The sequence below is a fragment of the Crotalus tigris genome, unplaced genomic scaffold (assembly GCF_016545835.1).
Source record: "Crotalus tigris isolate CLP2741 ecotype Arizona unplaced genomic scaffold, ASM1654583v1 scf7180000019721.812232, whole genome shotgun sequence".
Lineage (NCBI taxonomy): Eukaryota > Metazoa > Chordata > Lepidosauria > Squamata > Viperidae > Crotalus > Crotalus tigris.
Genome location: NW_024097681.1, coordinates 154,445 through 178,713, shown reverse-complemented (window position 1 = coordinate 178,713; position 24,269 = coordinate 154,445). Strand labels below are relative to the sequence as shown.

Below are 24,269 nucleotides of genomic sequence, written 5' to 3'. Positions count from 1 at the left end.
CCACCAAAGTCAACTCTCCTGATCTCTCTGGTGGCATTGCCTAATGCACAGGCATTGATGTGCAGAGATATTTAGTAATATGGCCAAATTCAAATTGGGATGGTTTGTTTATAAAGTAGCAATAGAGTGCTTTCTTATAAAGAGAAAAGATATGCAACAGTATATTTACATTTGTTTGGACAGGATAGAAAAAGGTAATGAGAGATAAGTGAAGAAAGGAGCAGTACATTGGTTAATTGAAATATCTTCAAATAAAATTTGTAATGCATTGTGATAGGATAGGAGAAAAAATAAGAATGACAATTTGGTTAACGAAGTGAACTGAAGAAAACCAAGATGGGAATGAGAATTATAAAAATTCAAAATGAGTCAGTTATTCACAATAGAGAATAATGCCACACACAACCATAAAGAAGAAGACTTGGATAATAGTTAAGATATATTTGCAAGAACAGTAGCATAAATCAACAGTTTTCTTGCCATTCATGCAAAAGGCTTCCATTGGAGTGTTTGATGGCAAAGGTTTGGGAATGAGCTTGTCAATCCCTAAAACAAATAATTCCTTTCCCCCTGTATATATTGGTATATAATACAACACGCTATTCTCTAGTGCTCTTAAACAGTATATGGATGGTGGATTCTTTGAAAGGTTTTGAATTAGTCACAGCCAAAATGAAGAGGCCTGTTCCATACCATGTGAATTACAAGAACAAATCCAAAGATTCACATTAAGTAGGAAAACTCCAAAGTGAATGGCAAAGATGATGGTGGACTATGCTGGGTAGCATATGTAAAAAGAATCTGGGTGTCTTGGTGGATCACCCACTGAACAAGAGTCAACAATGTGATGTTGCTGCAAAAAGAATAAAAGCTGCAAAATGAATAAAAGCTGCATCAACAGAAGTAAAAATCAAGTCATCTTTCCTCTTTATTCTGCATTAAAAGATTATGCCTAAAATCTTGTGGTCAGTTCTTGGCACTGCATTTATAAAGAAGATTGACAAAATTGGTGATAAAAGTCCTACAAAGAACTTATGAGAGATGTTGGAGGTATGAAGTGTTCTATTCTGCAGAAAGGAGGTCTTCAAGCAGTTGTGATAGCTGTCTTCAAGAATCTGAAAAGTTATAGAAGATAGCAGAATTGCTTAGTTGTTTCAGAAAACAGGATAAAGAAAAATTGGATCAAATTATAAACCAATGATTTTGACTGAAATAATTTTCCTTGAAATTCTAAAAGTTTTATTACTTTATTGAAATATAAAATACAAAGAAAAACAAAAATAATGGGAAAGTAGGGGAAGAAAAAGGGAAGAGGAAAAAGTATAGGATAAAAGGCAAAAGAAAAGCATTCACATCCAACTTTTTAGTGCAGTGGAACAAAGTAATAAACATACAACCTTAGCCTTTTACGTTTACATAGTAATATATACTAGCCATTTCCATAACAAACCTATTTAATCAGCAAAACCTAAAATCAAAGTTTCATTTTTTCCCACCTCAAGCACAAAGTCTTTTCCAGCTGTCATCCATTGTGGAAATTAAAGTATCTTTCCATTTTTACAGGCAGAGCATTCTTGCAGCTATCAGCATATATACCGTGTTTCCCCGAAAAATAAGATTCAGTCTTATATTTTTTTTGCCTCCAAAAGAGGTACTAGGTCTTATTTTTGAGGGGTGTCTCATTTTTTTTTCTTATACCTGCCTCGCCTTATGTCAGTGGCACCAACAGCCCCATCCACTAGGAGACTGGTATCGCCGCCACAAGGCAAGGCAGGTGGGGGAGAGCTGCCCCACCCGCCCCACATCCACTTACCACAGGACCACCACAGTCAGGCTCCCAAACCCAACATCTGTTGCGCCTTCCCACTTCTGCAGCCACTCGTGGCAGGACACCACGTGCATCGCGCTGGTGCTCCCACTGCCACGAGCAACAGCAGAATTTCCCTGGGACAGCCTCACTGGTACCAGCTGCATGTTATTTAACTCTAAGTGCCTAGATCGGAGCCTTGATGAGTTTAAAGGAGACTGCCTCATGCTTGCAGCTCCGAGGGGGAAGCAGCAATGCGGTGGAGCTCTCTGCTCATCGCCTGGCCTGTCCCATTGTGTCCACCATCCCTGCCTGGAGCCTCTACCCCCTTACAAACCTGAGGCTCCAGTCTTGGCACTTAGGTTTAAATAGCACGTAGCTGCTGCTGGAGGGGCTGTCCTGGGGGGATTCTGCTGCTACTGGGCCGTCCTGGGCCATGCCCCAATGCTGTCTCCCAAGCTCCACCTACTCCTGCTACCCAGGATTTTCATATGCGTCGGCTGGTTTGGGAAGCAGTGGCGTCGGCATAGTGCTCTGTCCCGGGGGGAGGATTCTGCTGTTGCTGCTGCTGGGCTGCCCCCTGCCACTGTCTCTCAAGCCAGCCAGACATGAAAATCCTTGGCAGTGGGTGAAGGTGGAGCTTGAGAGGCAGCGGTAGAGCACACTCCAGGCCAGCCAGAATCCTCCCCCCGGGACAGCCCCTCCGGCATCAGTTACGTGCTATTTAAACCTAATTGCCAAGACTGGAGGCGAAGGAAGCTCCCATCTCCTTACAAATGGGGCGCTTTGAAATGGAGTGATTAGCTTTGTCTCCAAGCATCTCATTCACAAGCAGATGGAGCTTCTAGTCTCCATCAGATCTCCGTGGCAAAAGTGGGCGCCAATGGGGCACTTTGGAACCGAGCGAATCGCTTCATTCCAAAGCGCTCGGTAGGCACCCAAACATTTCCCCTGAATGGAGATCTGACAGAGAATGGAAGCTCCATCTCCTTGCGAATGGGGCTTTTTGAAATGGAGTGATTAGCTCTGTCTTCAAGCGTCCCATTTGCAATCAAACGGAGCTTTTATTCTCTGTCAGGGAAGTGTTTGGGCGCCTATGGGGTACTTCAGAACGAAGCGATTCACTTGGTTCTGAAGTGCCCCATAGGCACCCAAACACTTCCCCCCGCCTCTGCCTCTGCTTGCAGACTTACCTGCACTGTGCCAAGGACACCTTTGGCCCCGCTTGCGCAAGCTGCTTGTGCTGGCCATGCCCACTCTCCCAGGCTTATTTTCAGCATGGGTCTTATTTTGGGGGAAATATGGTAATATCACAGTTCCAATTTATTTTTCAAGTTCTTTGTCCATAAGGACTAAAACAAAAGTCTCTAGTTTTATCTTTGCATTCACTTTAAGAATATTCTGTATTAAGATATGAATCCTACTCCAATATATCTTGGCTTTGTTGCAAGTCCACCATAGATGATAAAAAGTTCCTTCTTTACATTTACACTTCCTGCATACATTTGAAGTAACTTTATATATAATTTTTACCCAAATTTTTATATATAATTTTCATCCAAATTCCCATAATCTGTATCCCAGACCTAGATGAAACTTTCAGAAAGTCATCTGGCCCAAATTTGCTGAAAATCTTGATAAAACTATATAGTGGATTTCATCAAGTAGTCAGCACTATCATAGATTCATGAAGGCAATAATCACCTTTACGAAAAAACATATCCCTCAAAGATTTAGAAGAGAGTACATCCTAGGATGGACTGAAGGATTTACCAAACCTTTTACAGAGTGGCGATCCCAAGATCACCGATGATTTCTTACACAGCTTGGATGAAGCTTGATGTAAGAAGTGGGAACAATACACAGAATAACTAAGTTTCAGCAAATCCAGCCGGAGAGCTTGGGGCCTATTAAGAAAACTGGGTGGAGCTAGGCAACCCGCATGACAAACACCTAGTATAATCCCTAACCAAATAGCCCCCTGAGTTATATCTCTCTCCAAAGCTCCAAGGGTGAAAGGACACTCCATTCTCATAAAAAAAAAACATTTTCAGCTTTTCAGCAATCCGGTAAAATGCTTTCTCTATAAAGGAAATTGACACTGACATTGGTAGTCTGAAATGTGATAAAGCCTCAGGCATCAATGGTATTCCTCCAGAATTCCTGATAAAGTCTGGATGTGCACACAGAATTAGATTGGTAAATTCCTTTCAGATGTAGTTTCCAACGGCTGCCTTCCATCAGAATTCAAAAATGCTAGAATAATATCAATTCTAAAACCTGGGAAACTACAAGACAGAGTTAATAGCTACCACCCAATCACCTTTTTGAGTTCCTGCTGCAAAGATTAATTATAAACAGGATAGGTCCCATAATAGATGAACGTCTGCCTGTGGAACAAGCCGGCTTCCAACAAGACTGGAGCTTAAGAGACTATTGAAACAGTATTCCAATGAGACCTCAAAACCATGGCCATATTTGTAGATCTACCTGAGGCATATGACATGGGTTGTTATATGCCTCAGGTAGAGGACGGGTTGTTATACAAACTGTGCCATATCCCCTGCAAAAATCTCTGTCAAATAATTAATAACATACTGAGTGATTGGTCCTTTTAGGTAATAATGAGGGACAACATAAGTAAGGTAAGAAGATTAAATAATGGCTTCCCACAAGGCTCTGTAATGGCACCTACAGTATTCAACTTATATATATCAGATATGCCAGTAACAAGGGGACACAAATTTGGATATACTGATGATTTGGCCACAGCAAGACAAGAAAAACACATGGACATGGCAGGCAGGTTCCTGTCCAAAGATCTGAAAATCTTGGGAAAACTCTTCACCGACTGGAGGCTCACTCTTAGCACCAGCAAAACAGTAACCACGTGCTTCCACCTTAACAACAAACTAGCTTGTTTAAGCACTGAAGGTCTACTTAAACAACTTATTCCCCTATGATCCCCATCCAAAGTATTTAGGAGTAACATTGGACTGGAATCTCTCCTATAAGATATACCTAGAGAATATGCCAGCAAAAATCAATACTAGGAACAACATACTTTAGAAATTATGTCGAACTAAATGGGGAGTATCAGTGTGTAAGAAATTTTATGAACTGGAATAGCCATAGCAACAAAGCAGCCAATGAGAACTGTTTTTGATTAAGACACAGTATTGGCTGTGTGAGGCATGTGATCCAGTCTAGGTCTGGGCGTGTCTTAGTCTTCTCTGTGTTGTTTTCTTCTGATCTTCAAGTTAAGAGTTGTTGATGTTCCCCAGAGCTGAATAAAACTATGTATCATGTTTATATATATATTATAGATAAAGTTTTTCTAAACTATGCCTCCTGCTCATTTTGAATGTGTGCTTATTTTTGCGCTGGAAAGCTGTTAAACTCTTGACAGGGAGCTTCAGCTGCCCTTCTCAGGTCATCAGCACTAAGGTTGGTATACTCTGCAGTAGAATACTGTGTCCCTATATGGCTTCACACTTATTACCGTTGCAGCATCCCTGTGGTCATGTGATTTATATTCGGATGCTTGACAACTAACTCAAATTTATGACCATTGCACTGTCCCGAGGGTCATATGATCACCTTTTGCAACCATCTGACAAGCAGAGTCAATGGGGAAACCATATTCTCTTAACAATCGTGTTACTAATTTAACAGCTACAATGATCCACTTAACAACTGTGGCAAGAAAAGTCATAACATAGAGCAAAACTCATTTAACAAATTTCTAAAGAAAGCTTCCTAGGATGATACCTAGGAATCTTCGTAGGGAACTTTATGTTTATTCCAAACTCTTCAGATGGCATGTCTAACGAAATGAATTTTCCAATGACATGAGCAGTTCAGTGATTCTGTAGACCAGTTATGGCGAACCTTTTAGAGACCAAGTGCCCCAAACTTGCTCCCTGCCCCATTCCGCCTCCCGCCCTGTCTGCTCCCCCGCCTGCTCCCCCCGCCCACAGTGCCATGCACTGCCTCAATGGCCCGCTGTACCAGATAACCCAGGCAGCCCTGCAGCACCATGGTAGCCACGCCCTCTGCCCACACCCTGCAACATCATCACGCTATGGAGCACGAGGGTGGAGTCTTGTCCCTGGTGCCCGGCTATGTCCTTGACTGCGCTACTCCATACAGGCCACGCATGGGGGTGACTCTCCTCCAGGGGGGGCTGCTGGAGAGGAGGGGGCCACAGAGGGAGGTGGGGCTGGGGCGATGGCACGCATGCCCACAGAGAGGGCTCCGAGTGCCGTCTCTGGCACATGTGCCATAGGTTCGCCACCACTGCTTCCCTTTCATATAATGACACTTGCTTTTTTGCAGTATAGAGGAGTTAAGTTTCCTGTGCTACATTTCTGTATCTGGAACTGAAAGAAAATGTTTGTATTTTACTTTCCCGTCCTTAATAAGTTTATATCAGCTTAGCAATAGGATAAATGTATGAGCAGCTTTGTTTCTTTCTGAGAAGATTCAACCTCTTTGGAAGCAATATCTCATCAGTATCAGAGGACTGAATTTCAGGTTTCAGATAATTTGACTTTAATTTCAAGTGTTTGTGAGCAAAGATTGGTAACTCATTATCGTTCTTTTTTTTGTAGCAAATATGATGATGAAGAGGATGAAGAAGAGATAACAGTTAAAAATCAACTGGTGAGTCTGGAAGGGGTTTGCAAGGAGTATATCAATTTGAAGTCTGGATCCCCTCATAAAGTGTTCTAAAACATGTAAAGTTACTGGGTGAATTTCTTTTTCCCTTTTTCTAGACTTATGTAGAAGAACAGAAGGAGCTGAAGGAGAGGTGAGGCAAGAATTCATTGTAGTTATTAGCTATCTGGAAGCCAGGAACTCAATGGAAACAACTTGGGTGGTTCAAAATCATTATGCTGATTGTTTTGAATTTGTACATATCCTCCAAATGGTAAATGTCTATAAAAAAGAGGTGTGATTTGGGACTAAATCATCTTGGAACCCTGTTCCTCCATAGGCATTGGGGGAGTAAGGTATAGTTATTTCATATTTGCTTAGTGTTCTTTCTGTATGATCATTAGCTTGGCCCTCGTCTTTTGTTGCACATCTCTTAAGATTAATGACAGATTCTGGGGCTTATTTCAGTTTTACTTTTTTTTCTGGAGCTGTTTTTGTCCATAAGCAAAGAATATTTGGTGGCAACCGAAGTATTGTTAAATATCTTGCTGGGGTTGTTTGGAGCAGAGAATTTATCTTTAGTTCAGTGGTTCTCAACCTGTGGGTTGCGACCCCATTTGGGGTCGAACGACCATTTCACGGGGGTCGCCAAACAACGCAGTCCACCATTTTTTCCCCTTTTCCTTAGCTGTGCTATTCCCTCTTATTCTATTGGCTTTTGAAAGCCAATAGAATAGACTCTATTCAATAGACTCTAGTCTATTGGCGTTCAAAAGCCAATATAAACTAAGAAAATTTCGGTTTCGGAGCATGTGGCAGAAAGCGAGAGAGAACAAGCAGCAGAAAGCAAGAGAGAGAACAAGCAAAAGCAGTAAGTTTCGTCTCTGGCTTGCCGCTGAGCTTCCTCTGCTTGGCCACCGGACACCCCAGCGGCCCCAGAACACCCTGCCTGCATTTCCTGCAATTTCGCAGCTGGCCCAGCGGCTAAAAAACACCCTGCGGCCGCCGGCACTTCTCGTAATTTTGCAGCCAGCCTCCCCTCGTGCAGCCCGCCCCGCGCCCTCTCTGCCTGCCACTGATTGCAACGGACAAGCCGAGGGCCACTGGGGAAGGCTGAGGCCAAAGAGCCCAGTCCAGCGGCTAGAAAACACCCCGCGGCCGCCAGGATTTCCTGTAAATTTGCAGCCGGCTTCCCCTTGTGCAGCCCACCCCGCGCCCTCTCCGCACCCTCTCTTCAGAGATCGCTTTCAAACCATCCTGACCTGCCAGGAACAATACTAGGGGGAGGGAGAGAGTGACCTGACGAGCAGACAAACACGCACACGCGTTCCCGGGCCCACGTACTTTCCGCGGCCAAGTTCTTCCATTTCTATCCCTACCATGCCATAACCTGCTCCAGGCACCTGTCGCCCTTAGAGCGCAGGCTCCTCCCCAGCTGATTGGCTCGGCCTCCTCTGGTCCGTCCTTCCTCACCTGTCCTGCAGGTCAACCCAGCTGGTGGTTTTGGTGGCATGGTCTATGTCGTAGTCACGAGCTTCCTCCCAGCCTTTGGGCAAAGGCAGCTCCTGCTGGGGCATTTTTCCCGGCAGCAGGTGCAGCAGTGGAGAGACGGACCGAAGCTGCTCCCGGAGTGTAAAAGTAGAGGGCCCAAATGGTGAGAGTGACGCAGCTCTCCAACTCTCTGCTTCAGAGGAAAAATGCAGGGGAAAAAGACTGGGAGAAGTGGCCGGTTCATCTCCCATTTTCAGGCACATACGTTACGAACCGGCTACTTCTCCCAGTCTTTTTCCCCTGCATTTTTCCTCTGAAGCAGAGAGTTGGAGAGCTACGTCACTCTCGCCGTTTGGGCCTTCTTCTTTTACGCCCCGCCCTGCCTGTGTGCTCTCCTCTGCCTCTGCACGCGCACAGGCAGGGCTGTGATGTGTTGCTGCCTGCCAAAACCAGGCTGGGGTCTGGGCGGCATAGCACAGGATGAAGGAAGGGAGGGAGGAAGGGACAATGGGAGCTGCAGCGCTGCAGCCTTCCAGTTCCGATAGCGTCCTTCGGCTGTGCTCCAGGCCTCGCATTTATCAGCTGTTTGGTGGCCATGAAACAGCCTTTCAGCTTCAGGCCGCTCCCTTGGCCCTAGGCTTCCTGCTTCGGCCTCCCGCCCATCAGCTGTTCGGCGGCTAAGATTAGCAGCTGCTCAGCTGTTGGTCGGGACGCATCCAAGCTGCCAGGTAGAACGGAGCTGGCGGCTGGTCTCCTTTGCCGCCCCACATGTCATGCTCAACTCCTCCCCCTGCCAGTTCATGTCGAGCCCACGGGGGCTTGACGGGGAGAGAGGGAGGGAAGGAGGAAGGGACAAAGAGGGAGGTGAAGGAAAGAAGGAAAGGACAATGGGAGAGAAGGAGGGATGAAGGAGGTAAAGGAAAGAAAGAAGGAAGGAAGGAAGGAAGGGATAACAGGAGAGAAGGGAGGGAAAGAAGAAGGGACAAAGGGAGGTGAAGGAAAGGAAGGAAAGAAGGAAGGAAGGGACAATGGGAGGGAAGGAAGGCAGGCACCCGCCCCCGTCGCATCCCCCTCCACCAGAGACCCACGGATTTCCCCCCCACAGGCACCCTGCAACCTGAGTGATCAGCTGGCCATGCCCCCCACCATTGATCACATGACCCTGGGACACTGAACGTGATAAGTATGAATCAGTTGCCAAGCAATCCGAATGTAAATCACAAGACCCTGGGGATGCTGCAATAGTCATAAGTGTGAAAAATGGTCATAATTCGCTTGTAACTTCAAACAGTCACAAAGTGAATTGTTGTAAGTCGAGGACTACCTGTACTTCTTCATTTTTTCCTTTTTTGGGGGGGGGTCAAGTTTTTGATACCTTGCTGGACGAGTGTTGGTACTCGGATATTGCCTTATCCGAAAAGTGGTACAATGGGTGAAAAGGTTGAAAAGCCCTGAAGTAGAGCTGTCAGCTTAGCCAAGGCTCTGGTGCCAAGCGCTGCCCACCTCCTGCTGGTTGAGGCGGGGAAAGGGAAAGGAGGAGGAAGAGGAGCCGTTGCAGCTTTTGACCACGGGTTAGGCAGGTTAAGAGAAGCCAACCTGATAGCGGAGGGTGGGAGGACTCCCACGTGCTATTAACTTTGTTAGCAAATGGGAGGGTCGGGGGGGTTGATCAAAGTTGCTTCATTTATTCATTCATTTATTGCACAATAAAATTATTTGAAACCAACATTTTGTACTATTCTAATGCACAACTGCACAAATATGCATGCAATCTCTGAGGAGGCTATCACATCTGGGCTACAAAAAAATTGGTTAAAGCATTCGTGTTTGCTGATATTTATTTCCTTTAAACTGCTTTGATTCTTCCATTTGTTGTTTAAAGTGGTTTAATACTTCCATTTATTTCCTTTTATTCCCTTAAAACTAGTTTGAATCTTCCATTTGTTGCCATTTATTCTCTTAAAACTGATTTAATTGTTTTGTTTATTTCTGATCCACGAAACCTATAACCTCCATACCATTACTTATTCCTTTCTGCTTTGCTTTTTATTCCCTCTCTTTCATATACTTTCTTTTATCTTTACTGAAAGAAAATCCCTCCAGGTCCCCACTATAATCTATGGTTCAAATGAAAGCAGCCTGTTCTTATTTATTATTTACTAACTTTCTGTAAATTTTGGTCCCACATTTAAAGGCATTAAAACATGCATTAAAATATATGCAGCGGCGGCACAGCATTAATGGTGGCCGGGTTTGTCTTTCTTGCCACGCCCACTTGGTGGCCACACCCACTTGGCCATGCCCACTTGGTGGCCATGCCCACTTGGTGGCCACGCCTACTTGGCCACGCCCCCAGCACCCGGCGATGTAGAAACGAAAATAATTTTATGGTTGGGAGTCACCACAACATGAGGAACTGTATTATGGGGTCGCGGCATTAGAAAGGTTGAGAACCACTGCTTTAGTTGGATCTGAATATTACATTAAACCAAAATGTAATTTGGAACTTCCGGTTTGGTGTCATGATAGCACAGATGAAAGAAACTGGGACTCTGGTTTCCTAGTCAAATTTTGCTCCGTCTGGAGACCCCAAGGAGTTGGAAGGTTGCCTTGGAGAGGCGACGAGGAGAAAGGGAAGCCTTGGGAGCTTGGAGCCAATGACGGTCGGCCCAATCAAACTAAGGAACCCCTTCAAACAGATGGGAGAAAGGCTGCCAGCAACTGCGCAGATAGCCTGAGTCATAGACAGCTGGGAAACAAGCGAGAAACGCGGCATGCCACTGAAACGGGACATCCCTTCGGGAAAAAGCAACAAGCAGTGCCAGCTGGTTGCAGGCCCGCCGTTCTCCACTCCCCCCTAATCTGATTTTAGGCGAGCAGTGCCAAGGAGAGGCCTCCCGCCTCCCTCCCCTTCTGCCCCTCCGGGCACCCCATCCCCGCTCTAATTCTCGCCCCTTAGTTCAAAGTAATGTGCTTGTCCCAGCCCTGCCCCTTCAATGGGCTTCGTCGGTGATCATTGGCTCTCTCAGGCCCGAGCTGCTGCGCTCGAAGCCAGGACAGTGTCAGGGAGGGGCCGATCTTAGGAGGAGAGCACTCCGCATTTTCAGTGCCGTGATCGGGTTGCAGCTGCCGCTCATAGGAACAAATGAGTCAATTATCGTAAAGGTTGCGCATCTTCCTGAGCCCATAATTTGCTCACTATTGTCTCTGCCTCCTGCCTTTTCTTAAACCGGCGTCTTTGCGGATCCAGCCTCTTTGTCCTTTCATGCTCTGCTTGCAGGGCGCTGTCCACCATCTCTTTCGATTTCCTTTTTTGCCGCTGGATATTTTCTATTTATTCCTATAAGTCAGGGCTTTGGGTGGTGATCGGCTGCCTGCATCCACCAATCCCTCCGCCCCACACTGGCCATGACTGCCGGCCACCGCTGCCTCTCCTGCAACCTCCCCCGCGGCTGGGACACAGCCAAATTTGCCACTGCCAGCACCATCCCATCCTCACCCAGTGCCAGGAAGGAGAAGACCCACTGGAGGACAGCGGCCGTTTGGAGGTGCTGCCAGAGCAACAGGCGCAGCGGGGCAAACCACAACCACATGGCCAGCGCAATGAAGTTGGGCTCCTACAGGTTTCACGCCAAGCACAGCTGCAGCTTATCACGGAGGGATGAGCTCCTCTGCAAGGCCCTGCCCTGCTGGCCCGTAAGCAAGGCATGGCTGCATTGCTGCAAGGGGGGAAGGGGTGCCTTCCCAACGGCGGCTCCGGGCTGGGTGGCCTTAGGCCAATGATGGTGAACCTTTAGAGACCACGTGTGCTGAATGATGGTGCGTGCCCACAGAGAGGGCTCAGCGTGCTGCCTCTGGCACGCATGCCATAGGTTCACCACCACTGCTCTAAACCAGTGGTTCTTAACTTTTTTGAACGAATCGCCCCTTGAGCCAATGAGGAAGTTGTCATCGGCCCCTTCCCCCAACATAACATCTCAATCACAACATAAGAAATAATTCTTCAATTTATGCAAACACCTTGATGTAAAAATTATGCAATTCAATTTATGCAAACATTTTGTTTTTTTTAAAATTGTCATTAGGACATATTGATGCAAATAATTTATTTCCAGTCTTTTTCCCATATCTCAACTGTGTGAAAACGTTTGGTGCCACCCATCACTTTGTTTCCAAACTTCGTGATACATGTATTTCATTATTATCTTATTTATTCAAGACACTTAAATGTAATGACCACCGAAAACAAAATTCAGTTGCAAGAAAGTGAAATACCCAAAAAGAAAAACAGTAACATTTAATGATTGAATTACAAGTTTAATTTAAGATGGAAAAAGAAATATAAAAAGGGCATAAGAACAAACCACAATGCAGGAACTAAGAATTTCAAGACAAAAACTCTGAAACTAAATTAAGATTTGAGGAAAGTATATATAGTCATGCACACTGTAAAAAGGATATAATATCGAACTGGAATGCACGCTAAAAAAGTACAATACAAAGAGACACACAAAATGTTTTACAGAGCACAACAAAAATTCGAAAACGAAGCCGAAAAACTGGAACGTGAAATCCAATGCAAGCAAATGCAACGATAAAAGCTCAGACAAGTATTAACGAAAAAAATGTATGTACACACAAAAAGAAAAAAAAGAACATCAATGGCTGCCTTGTGCTTGGTGAGCTGATGCCAATTTCTTGATGTCTGGAACCATTTTTGTTAATCGCATTCTTAAATCACCACGCTCAGAGATCTTCAACATGTTCCTTGACTTAGAAAGGATCTGTTGGACGGTGCTGAAGCTCCTCTCCACTAAGTAAGTGGAAGGAAAGGCTAAAAGAAGCAACTTAACTTCCTGCCACAATATTGGGTAAGTGTTCCTTATTTTCACCCAAAAAGCTTCGTAGCCATAACTCTGAAAATGTGACTGGGCTTCACAGTCATATTTCAGATTTGTCAGTGGCTCTTGCAGTTTGGGATGAAGTTGTGCAAAGTCTGCTGTGAAAGGATTTAGCACCTAAGTGAAATTCGACAACTGTGTCAAAAAGTTTGTGGAATCGCCGCAAACACTTTCCTTTTGAAAGCCACCTTACTTCGGTGTGCAAAAGGAGATGTTCAAACTCCTTGTCATTTTCTTCACAAAGCTTGTGAAAAAGTCGATTGTTCAAGGCATTCGACTTAATTTTATTCACAGCATTAATGACGTAGCGTAGAGACTCGTGCAAACGGCCACTCAAATTTTTTGCGACAAGGTGCTGTCTATGAACGATGCAATGGACAGTCATAACTCCAGGTACAACCAATTTTAGATGAGCTTGAAATCCGCGATATCTTCCAACCATGGATGCAGCTTTGTCAGTTGCACATGCCACGACGTTTGTCAAAGGGATGTTTTTCTCATTAAAAAACTCTTCAACCTTTTTAAATATTGAAGAACCTTTTGTGTCGATGGCTAAATTTCGAACACATAACAGTTCTTCCCCGATCTCTTCATTTCCGTTGATGAAACAGACATAAGCCAATAACAAGGCTTCATTTTCACGAATCGTTGACTCGTCAATCTGCATCACGAATTCTGTATTTTTCAAGATATCAATAAGCCTTTCTTCCACATCAGCAGCCATTTCATCAATTCTTTTTGATACGGTGTCATTGCTCAAAGGAATCGATTGCATGATAGTGCTTGAGCTGGGCCCCAACATGGTGGCAACAATCTGTTTCACTGCTGCTAAAATCAGCGTTTCTCCAATAGTGTGAGGTTTGCCACATTTTGCTATCAACAAAGATACTTCATAGGTAAAACTTATATCGTTTTTGGAAAATGTCTTATGTAATGTCTAAATATGTGTTTTGGGATAATAATATATTTCAGTTTTAAGTTTTAAACCTTTAATGATAATATTGTTTAAACCTGTGTTTTGAAGGGATTATAATTTGTTTATTTCAGTGAGGGGATTCTAATAAATTTGTGTTTCGAAGGGAGTATAATTTGTTTAAGTTTCAAGTAATGCTTAAATTTGGTTTTTAAATATTATTATTAATATTTCTAAGAGAAAATAATTTGCTTAATTAAATGTCTAGATTTGTTTAGGAAAGAAAGTAATGCTTAAATCTGTGTTTTTGGAGAAAGTTTATATAGAATGATGATTGTATTTAGATTTGTTTAGGATTTAAAAGTGTTTCAAGCTTTTAAATATTATTATTAATATTTTTAAGAGAAAATAATTTGTTTAACTAAATGTGTCTAGATTTGTTTAGGATTTTTAAGTTTTTTTTTTTTTTTTGGATAGGTGAGAAGATTATGAAGATTGAAGGAAATATGTATTTACTTTAAGTTTTCTAAGAGTATTTAGTTTTAATGGTACAACAAAGGTTTATATGTTTATTTTTTTGTATTAGGATAAAGAAAGAGGGAGAAATTAGATTTTACATTATAGCTATAGATATTCAAAGAAAGTAATGTTTAAATTTGCGTTTTTGGAGGGAGTTTATATAGAATGATGATTGTATTTAAATTTGTTTAGGTTTTAAAAGTGTTTTAAGTTTTTTTCTCAATTAAGCCTGTACTCAGCTCTGGGAAGTCTAGGGGAGGGTTTGGGAGGTTGGGGAGGAGGGGGGTGAGGTAGGGTTGGGGGGGGGTATGGGAAGGGGATTTGTTTTTGTAAAAATTTAAAAATTTTCAATAAAAAAAAAAAAAAAAAAACAAAGATACTTCATAGGAACAAATGAGCCCCTTGTCGGCATTGAGTGACGATTTTCCAAATAACTTCCCAACAGTGTTGCGACTCTCAAACTTGGACTTTAAGGATTGGAAAAACGATGCTAGTTTGTCGGCTTTATCAGAATGAATTCTTACCAAATGGTCTTTCAGTCGGGAAGGCTTCATCGCTTCATTTGAAAATGTTTTCTCACAAAGAAGACAAAACAAGCTGTACGTTGGAAGGAGATGGAATGAATCCCAATTTTAGGTATTCCATCGAATATTGGTGACACTTCCTCTTCTTGGCCATGTTGAGAGGTCTTTGAAATGAGAGGCACTACCTGCAAATTAAATTTTCGACTCCACTGGAACACTAGAAAAACACATGTCGACGTCGATAAACCTAGTTTCAACAATTATGTTGACATTACAGCTGACGTCACAGGGGATAGCCACTCAACATGCGATGTGTTGAAAGAAGCGCTCTCCCCTCCATCACTGCCCATTCTGGCCAATGGTGCGCCACTGTATGGGTAGAGGCTGCTGCGCAACACACATGAAGATAAGCAATGCATTTTCACATGTACGGCGTTCTGTACTGAAGCTAGCTGGAGAAACATTTGAAAACACAATTCAATCCACTAATAGTGAGCGATCTGATGTTTTTGTACGACATATACAGCGATTCACTGTACGAAAAAGTCTCAAAAGTGTCCCCAAAGCGTCTTGCTCCATTGCCCCCACATTGCCCCCTTTTTGTTCCTTCGCGCCCCTGAAAAATGAAATCGCCCCCTGGGGGGCGATATCGCCCAGGTTAAGAACCACTGATTTAGATGACACCTGAATTTAGAATCAATATGCAAGAAATTGAGATAGAATTAGGCACTTGGGCAGACCATAATCCCTTAAAAATGATGAAAGGAATACAGAAAAAATTAAGATGGACCTTGAATCAATCCATATTAAAAGAGAAAGAATTTATAGTATTAGCAACAAAAGAAATGAATTTTTTAAAAAGAAAATAAAGAAGATACAACATTGCAAAATATGTGGTTCACCACCAAAGCATACTTTTGAGGTGTAGCTATAATATATATATATATATGGATAAAAAGAATAAAGAAAAAAGACAACAATGCGTTAAGGGAAGAATTAAAAAAAATAGAATTAGAACTACAGATAAATCCATAAAAGAAAGTATTGAAAAGACAAATGGAAATAATAAAACATAAACTAAATTTAAGAGAATCAGAAAAACTGGTGCAGCAAATTAAAAGAGCAAAGCAAAACATTTTTGAAAATGCAAATAAACCAGGAAGATGGCTAGCTTACAAACTTAAAAAATAGGAGAAAAAACTGATAAACAATTTAGTAGATGAAAAAGGCTGTCTACAATTTAAAAGTGAGACAATAAAAAAGATAATTAAAGAATTTTTTTAATTGAAAATTTTTAGTTTTACAATAAAATAATCCCCCTCTCCCAGCCCCCCAGCCCCCCATCACCCTCCCCCCTCCTTCTCAGAGCTGAATATAGGGTTAATAAAAACTAAAAAAAACCTTAAAACTTAAATGAACATCAAACAATTATAAATACATTCAAAGAACAAAATTTTAAATACTTTAACTCCAATATATAAAAACAAAACAAAATGACAGTTCTAATCATTACCTTAAACATAAATTATTCAAAAGCTAAATAATACTTTCTAATCTCATATTTGTGCTGTATAAAATTCACCCATTTTTCCCACATCATAAAATATTTCTCTTGCGATTGATCTTTCAAATAAGCCGAAATTTTTGCCATTTCAGATAAATAAGAAACTTTAAGAAACCATTCCTCTAAAGTAGGCAAAAACTCCTTCCAGTATTGCCCTATCAGCAGCCTTGCCACTGTAATTAAATTCAGCATTAAAATAATTTCTTTATCCTCACAATCAACAATAATACCTAACAAAAACAATTGTGGTGTAAATTTTATCCTTCTATTAAAATTTTTTTGAGTATTCCACCAAATCTTAATCCAAAAAGCCTTTATATTTTTACATGACCACCAAATATGATAGTACGTCGCATCCAAACAACCACATCTCCAACATTTAGGCTGCAGATTTGGATACATATGTGACATCTTTTGTGGATCAATGTGCCACCTATAAAACATTTTATAAAAATTTTCTCGTAAATTTTGAGCTTGCGTAAATTTAACATTCCTCACCCAAATTGTCTCCCATGTATCTAGTAAAATCGGCTCTTCAAAATTTTGAGCCCATTTAACCATACAATCTTTAACTAATTCTGTTTCTGAATCCAATTCCACTAAAACACCATAAATTCTTTTTATATGAGTTCGACTTTGTTCTTTAATTTGTTTCAACAGATTCACATCCTCCCTGATCAAACCCACTTTTTGATCTATCCTCCACCTTTCTAATAATTGTCTATACTGAAACCAAGAATAGTTAATATTTTCTTGTGATAATTCATCCATAGGTTTTAATTGCCAATTTTTCCCATCCCAATTGAGTAATTGTTTATAAGAAGTACTATCCATCTTCACTCCTTTCCTTATTCCTTCTATTGCATGCCCTGGAATTGCCCACAATGGGATTCTAGAATCTGATCTGTAATATTTCTTCCAAACTCGCAATAAAGTAATTCTTAAAATATGAGATTTAAAAGCCCTATCCACCTTTTTATTATATATTAAATAGGCATGCCATCCATATAATAAATCCCATCCCTCCAAAAGGAGTATATTTACATTTGTTAAATTAATCCAATCACTAATCAATGTTAAAACCACCGCATCATAATACAGTTTCAAATTCGGTACCTTGAGTCCACCTCTCTCTCGAACATCTTGTATAATTTTAAGTTTTACTCTTGGTTTTTTCCCCGCCCAAATAAATTTATTAATACCTTTCTGCCATTCTTCTAGATTTACCTCTTTCTTTAAAATAGGTATCATTTGAAACAAAAAAAGAAACTTTGGCAAAACATTCATTTTAACTGCAGCAATTCTCCCCAACAAAGATAATTGCAATTTTTTCCAATCATTCAAATCCTTCTGTATTTTAAACCACAACCTTTCATAATTATTTTTATACAATTTCACATTAGAAGCGGATAAGAATACCCCCAAATATTTAACCTTTTTTACGACTTCAAAACCTGTCAATCTAACCAAGGTCTCCTTATCCAAATTAGTCATATTTTTGGGTAATATTTTATTTTTATTATTATTAACTTTAAAACCAGAAACTAGTCCAAATTGGTTTATCAATTGTAACAATTCCACTACAGAATGAGTTGGTTGAGACAAAGTAACAACCAAGTCATCTGCAAAAGCCCTTAGTTTATAATCATTCTTATTAATCTCTATTCCCTTTATTTTAGGTGATTCACGAATTTTAATCAACAAACTTTCCAACATTAAAACAAACAACAAAGGAGACAATGGACAACCCTGTCTAGTCCCCTTTTCAATTTGAAATACCTCACATAAACCTCCATTAACTATAAGTTGTGCTGATTGTCTTTGATAAATACCTTGAAAAGCCTGTAATATTTTATCTCCAAAGTTCATTTCTTCGACCAGTCTTAACATAAATTGCCAATTTAACTGATCAAAGGCTTTCTCAGCGTCTAAAAAAATCAATCCTGCAGAAATCTGATTATTTTTATCCAAATATTCTATTAAATTAATAATTTGTCTAACATTATTCTTCATGTATCTTCCAGTTATAAAACCTGTTTGATCCATATGTATCACTTGATTCAATACAATCATAAGAGCTAGAATTTTTGAAAAAATTTTATAATCTACATTCAAAAGAGATATAGGTCTATAATTTTTTGGTAAAGTAAGATCTTGATCCTCTTTTGGGATCAAGGATATAAAAGCCCTACCCCAAGACGGGGGAGTCTCTAAACCCTGTAATATATTATTAAAAAGTTCCTTTAAAGGTTCTATCATCTCATCAATCAAAACTTTATAATAAATTGATGTCAATCCGTCAGTGCCAGGTGCTTTGCCTGCTTTTAATTGTTTAATTGCTGTAATAATATCCTCTGAAGTAATAAATCCATTAATCTCGATAATTAAAGAATATTATGAAACTGTATGATATGGAAGAAATTTCATGGGAGAAAACAACTCAATATATGGAAAAAACTAACTTACCAAAAATCCCAGAAAACTTCAAAACTATGTTAAATGAGAAAATAACAATGAGGGAATTGATAGAGGTTATAAACAAACAAAAAAATGACAAAACACCAGGACCAGATGGGCTCCCAGCAGAGTTTTATAAATGTCTACAAGATACACTAAGTTTACCATTGAAAGGGGTCTGTAATGAACTTCTATTGGAGGCTAAATTTCCAAAGACATGGACAGAAGCAAATATTACTCTGATACCAAAAGAGGACTCAGATCTGACACAGATATCTATGTTTTGGGACCCCGAGGTATCCTCAAGACAAAAATCCAGTTATTTAGTTATTGAAGTTAGTTGTTTTTTCCTTTTCTTTCCAAAGTTTAAATTCCCAAGTATGCAAACGCCGCTGAATTGAGAGCAGGGAAGAAGTTTCAAAGAGCTTTCACAGGAGAATAGTTAGGGTAAAAAAGAGGTAAAAAAGGGTCTCAGGAGCTTTTATTAGGAGAAGCTGATAGCTGATAGCAGGCATAATAGACAGGAACTGAGGGTTTCCCGCCAGATTGATAGGTAAAAAGTATTCCCAAGCATAATCCCACCCCATAGTTCATCCGGTCAGTTCAAACAATCACAAGGTGTTAAGTTCATTGTGGGGAAAAGGAGATAACATCAGGCCATGTCCGGACTGCAGTGATGTTTAGGCTGCTCTTCGCACCTTCCCTTGCGAACGCGGAAATAAAACAGTTGCCGGAGGTACATTCCATTCTCCTCCCCTATTTCTAGCTGACAACAGGGTAGAGAAAGTTCACAGAGGAAGAAATGCAGGAACAGCAAAGTGTTACATTGTAGCGATAGAGGAAACAAGGCAATAACCGTCAAGTGCTTCCCCCTTCCCCTCCAGAAATAGGGCAGAACCCAGGGAGAAAAGAGAATGCAATTTGGGTTTAGAGAGAAAGAAAACACCCTTTAAAATATGGGTTCTGACAGGGTCTTCTCTTCCAGCAACAGCTGCTGCTTCTTCCCTGTCTCTTTTCCTTCCCTGCCTGCTGAGCTCTCCTTCCGTAGCTTCTTCTCCGTCCCCTTCTCTTCCCCTGTTGTCTTTTTTTCCCTTTCCCACCAAAACTACCTCCTTTTATATATCCTCTCCTCCCCCCTCTTTTTCTCCAGTTTCCCTCCAGCACTGCGCTGCTTCCAGAAGCACCAATCAGCTGGAGCCCTGCCGGCGTTCCTGGGGCTTCTGCTGAGCCCCGATAGTCCTGCAGCTCCAGCTGCCTTTCCCTCAGGCTTGGGTCACTTTGGCTCATTCCCTTCCCCTGCTACACTTCTGTAGGACGGTCGCATACCACCTGCCACATGCCGAAGTACCACAGGTGGTACGTGTACCACCGGTTGAAAAGCCCTGATTTAGAGAAATGGCAAAGCCTGTGGGAAAGAAATTATAAATTGACAATGTCAACCTCTTACAAAGAAAACTTATATAAAATGTTTTATAGATGGTACTTGCCACCAGCAAGATTAGCAAAAATGTTTAAAAATATGTTGAATAAATGTTAGAAATATAATCATAAGCCAAGTACTTATTATCATTTATGGTGGACGTGTGTTAAAGCAAAGAAATATTTGACAAAAATACATACGTGGCTAAAAAAGGTATTGGGGAAACATGAAGATTTTAAACCTGAACTTTTTTTATTAGGTATAATGCGAGAAAAACTTGACAAACGAAGTATATATTTGATTTTACATGTGACAGCAGCAAGACTTATATTTGCACAATATTGGAAAAATGAAGAAATACCATTGGAGGAAGAAATAATTAAAAAAATATTAGACTGTGCAGAAATGGACAGACTTACTCTGAAATTGAAAGATAAAGAAGAAACAGAATATTTTCAAACTTGGGACTTATTTTATCAATGGTTGGAGAAACAAACTAGGGATTAGGAATCTAATTTGTATTAGTGAACGATAAACTCAAGACAACAGGTTTGTTGAATAAGCATTGTTGAATTGTGTTAAAAAATCAATAAAAACTTATAAAAAATAAACCAAAATGTAATTTGCCTGGTTTTGCTTCTTTGAACTCAGTTCTCATTAGGAAACTATAGTTCTGGATTAGTGGTTTAATAAACCCAGTTATTTGATAGGCCATGGTTAAAAGTATTGCAGTTTACTAATTTGAATTTAATTATTGTAATTGTAAATCTTTGTGACTATGTGCTGTGTGATGGTATTGGTTTTTAACCTCCAAAAACATTTGACATTATATTAAACCTACCTTTGTATCTGATTCAGCTTCCGAAAGTTTGTGTCAGAAAGTGATGAAGAAGAAGGCAACAGTGGCAATTCTTCAACTCTGCTTCAGAAACGGGTTAAAAGCAAGGAAGAGAAAGTATGTGTCTATATAAGGTAGTATTATTTAGGTCTTTTGCTCATCGAAGCAGGGTACTTACTGTTCTGAAAATCAGCTTTTTGGTTTCTGAGGGGGAAAGGTGGGAAATACATATTTTTTTCTGCTCTGTCCTCCAGGCTGTCTGAAATATTAATCATATCTTCAGATTATGAGGAACTTTACTTGAATGTCACAGAGGATACCTCCTTCCTGTGATAACTTTTTCTTGATGACTACTGATTTTCCAAGAGTTCTTAACAGTGACATGCCTTTGTGATATTTCAGATACCCATTCTTTAAAAAAAAAAAATAGGATGCTGAATGTGTTCCCCAATCTTATATGCAATTTACTTATAGTATACAGTGGCCTCCTCATGAGATGCTTCACTCAGTCTATGGTAGGGTTATCACCTTGCTTAAATACAAGAATTAGCTTAACTTAGAACAGCTGAATTCCAATAAGTTATATCAGTCAAACATACTGTATATTCTGGCGTATAAGGCAACCCGCATATAAGACAACCCCCATCTTCAGCGCCGAGTCGCATGCCTAGAAAGTCGTCTTATACGCCGGAAACTACTGTTATTTCCGGCGTATAAGACGACTCGGCGTATAAGACGACCCCCAACTTCGGCGCCAATTTTAACGCTTGCGAAAGTCGTCTTATACGCCGGAAAGTACGGTATATAGAAATTCAAATAGATTGCACTACAGAATAACTAAGTATTTATGAACAAGCTATTTTAAGTTTCTCTATACTAGTTTCAGCCAACAAAGCTGGCATATCTACAAATTTAGTTATTTTCAGTTCAATTGGAGCAGCTTTACATTTTGCTGATTTTCTGCTGCTATGCTGAATAAATCATTTATCATGTGGTAGTAGAGTCAACTATCTTATGAGAATTTGGCAATCCAATTTGTCAACTGTCAATTAAACTTAAAGACAAATGGCAAATATCCTGACAACATGAGACAAAGGAGAATTTGCTTCCTAAAATATACAACTAGTCTATACTTCAGTATTGCGCAAATCTCTTTTAAGATAGCCTGGAGTATTACTTAGGTTTTAAAACTTTGGATTATAATGGAGAAAGTCATTCAATTTTTCAGTAGCCAAATTTATATTGATTTTTTTAAGGAGGGGCAAAAATAAAGTATAAATATTTTGACTAAAAATAATCTAACTCAAGAATGAATTTGAAAGTAATTAAAAATGCAAATAAAAATCCCCATAATATAAAGCTGGAACTATAAAGGGATGTTAGTTTGTCAATTTAATACTTACTTACTTTCTTTCAGGAACATGAGGAAGCAGACTATATCAGCTGGTTGAAAGGTCAAAAGAAGCTAGAAACAGAGAATGAACTTCAAGATCTGGCTAGTAATGGGCTGGGGACAATTGATGTGGGATGACTGTACAAATGACTGGAATAACTGGAAGATAAGAGTTAAATGTTGGCTTAGCATATAATTGATTCTTGTGATTTAAGAGACCCTAGAAATTCAGATAACAATTATTCAACTGTCTTGGATTATTCTCTGAAAATAATTTATTTATTGATCTAGAACTTCCATTTGGGAGTACTAAGTAAGGAAGAGGGACAGATTTTATTCTTGACCATTTGAGTGGGGTTTTTTTTACAGATAGTCCTCGAATGGAATGGAGCCTGCCCATTCTATTCATAACTCGAGGAGTCGTAGGAGTGAATCTTGTACCTTGAATGCGATCACTCCGTTTTTTGCCACGCATTCACTAATTGAATGTGTGGCTCATTAAGTGCACATGAGGTATCTCAGGTGGGGAAGGCCATGGGGGGCCTAGTGATGGAACAGGCCACCTGTTTCAGATCCCTCAAGGCCTCTCCTGACCCACTGAGATACCTCATTCTCCCTCCCCTGGGGTCCCCACAGTTGCTCCCTCCCATCCTGCCATGCTGGGTCACTTACCTTGTGAAGATCTGTCTCCTCTCCAGCCTTTCTGTTTCTTTGCCTGCTCCTGGAGAGTGGTGAGAGCAGAGGGAGAGCAGGATGAGTGCGCCCTGCTCAGCTTCTCTCCTCACTGGGCTGGAGCGGGCATCCTTGGTGAGTCTCTTCCAAAGGCTTCCAGACTCAACAAGGAAAAGCATATCGAAGGGAGGTTTGGGGCACTGAAATAACATCGCTTCAAGTCTCCCGTTGGCATGCACTTTTCACACAGAGACTGAAAGCTTCTGGATGCCCTGATCTTGCAGGAAGTCAGGCACCTATTCTCTGCAAAAGTGGATGGGTGCTGGAAGTTGCATGAGATCATGGCCCCCAGAAGCTTTCGGCCTCTGGCCAAAAATGTTTATGCACCTATGAGTGCTGCTTCAAAGAGCCCAATAAGATTTGAGGAGGCCTTTGCCGCTGAGAACGGAGCCCCTGGAGGGAGCGTGTGTCACTCCCAGCATCTATTCTCGGCAGCAAAGGCCTTAATTGAGGCCTTTGTGGGTGAAAATGGAGTCCCAGGCTGATGCATGCGTCATCTCCGGCTTCCTTTTTTCACCGGCTAAAACAGGCTGGGAGTGACATGCATGCCAACCTGGGGTTCTGTTCACAGCGGCAGCTGCTTTTGGCAAAGATGGCAAAAGGCTTTGCAAATTGAGAGAAGATTTCAGTGTTTCAGGTTTTCCCTCCATTTGCAAAGCCTTTTGCCGCAGATCTTGTGCAGGCCTCTGATGCAGAAAATTTTAGTATATCACGTGAGATCAGTAGCGTGAGATCTCGCATGATCTTGCGGTACTTTAGGCCAGGGCTTTTCAACCAATGGTACGCGTACCACCTGTGGTACTGTGGCAGGTGGTACGCGACCGTCCTAGAAATGTGTAGTGGGAGGAGGGAAAAGAGCTGAAGCGACCCAAGCTTGAGGGAGAGGCAGCTGGAGTTGCAGGACTGTCAGGGCTGGGCAGAAGCCCTAGGAGCCAGCAGGGCTCCAACTGATTGGCTCCAGCTGATTGGCGCTTCCAGAAGCAGCACGTAGCTGGAGGTGAACTGAAGAAAAAGGGGGGGGAGGAGAAGATATAAAAGGAGGTGGTTTGGG

General features: G+C 41.2%; 1 protein-coding gene across 2 annotated transcripts in view; it reads left to right on the top strand.

Moving 5' to 3' along the window:
* The window catches only part of KRI1 (KRI1 homolog), an 86,757-nt gene that overhangs the window by 11,540 nt on the left and 50,948 nt on the right, over positions 1-24,269 (top strand). For both annotated transcript variants that reach the window (XM_039364285.1, XM_039364286.1), the window contains exons 5-8: positions 6,421-6,472; positions 6,586-6,620; positions 21,114-21,210; positions 22,511-22,588. In XM_039364285.1, coding sequence (XP_039220219.1) covers positions 6,421-6,472; positions 6,586-6,620; positions 21,114-21,210; positions 22,511-22,588 — 262 coding nt within the window. The remainder of the gene's footprint in view (positions 1-6,420; positions 6,473-6,585; positions 6,621-21,113; positions 21,211-22,510; positions 22,589-24,269) is intronic.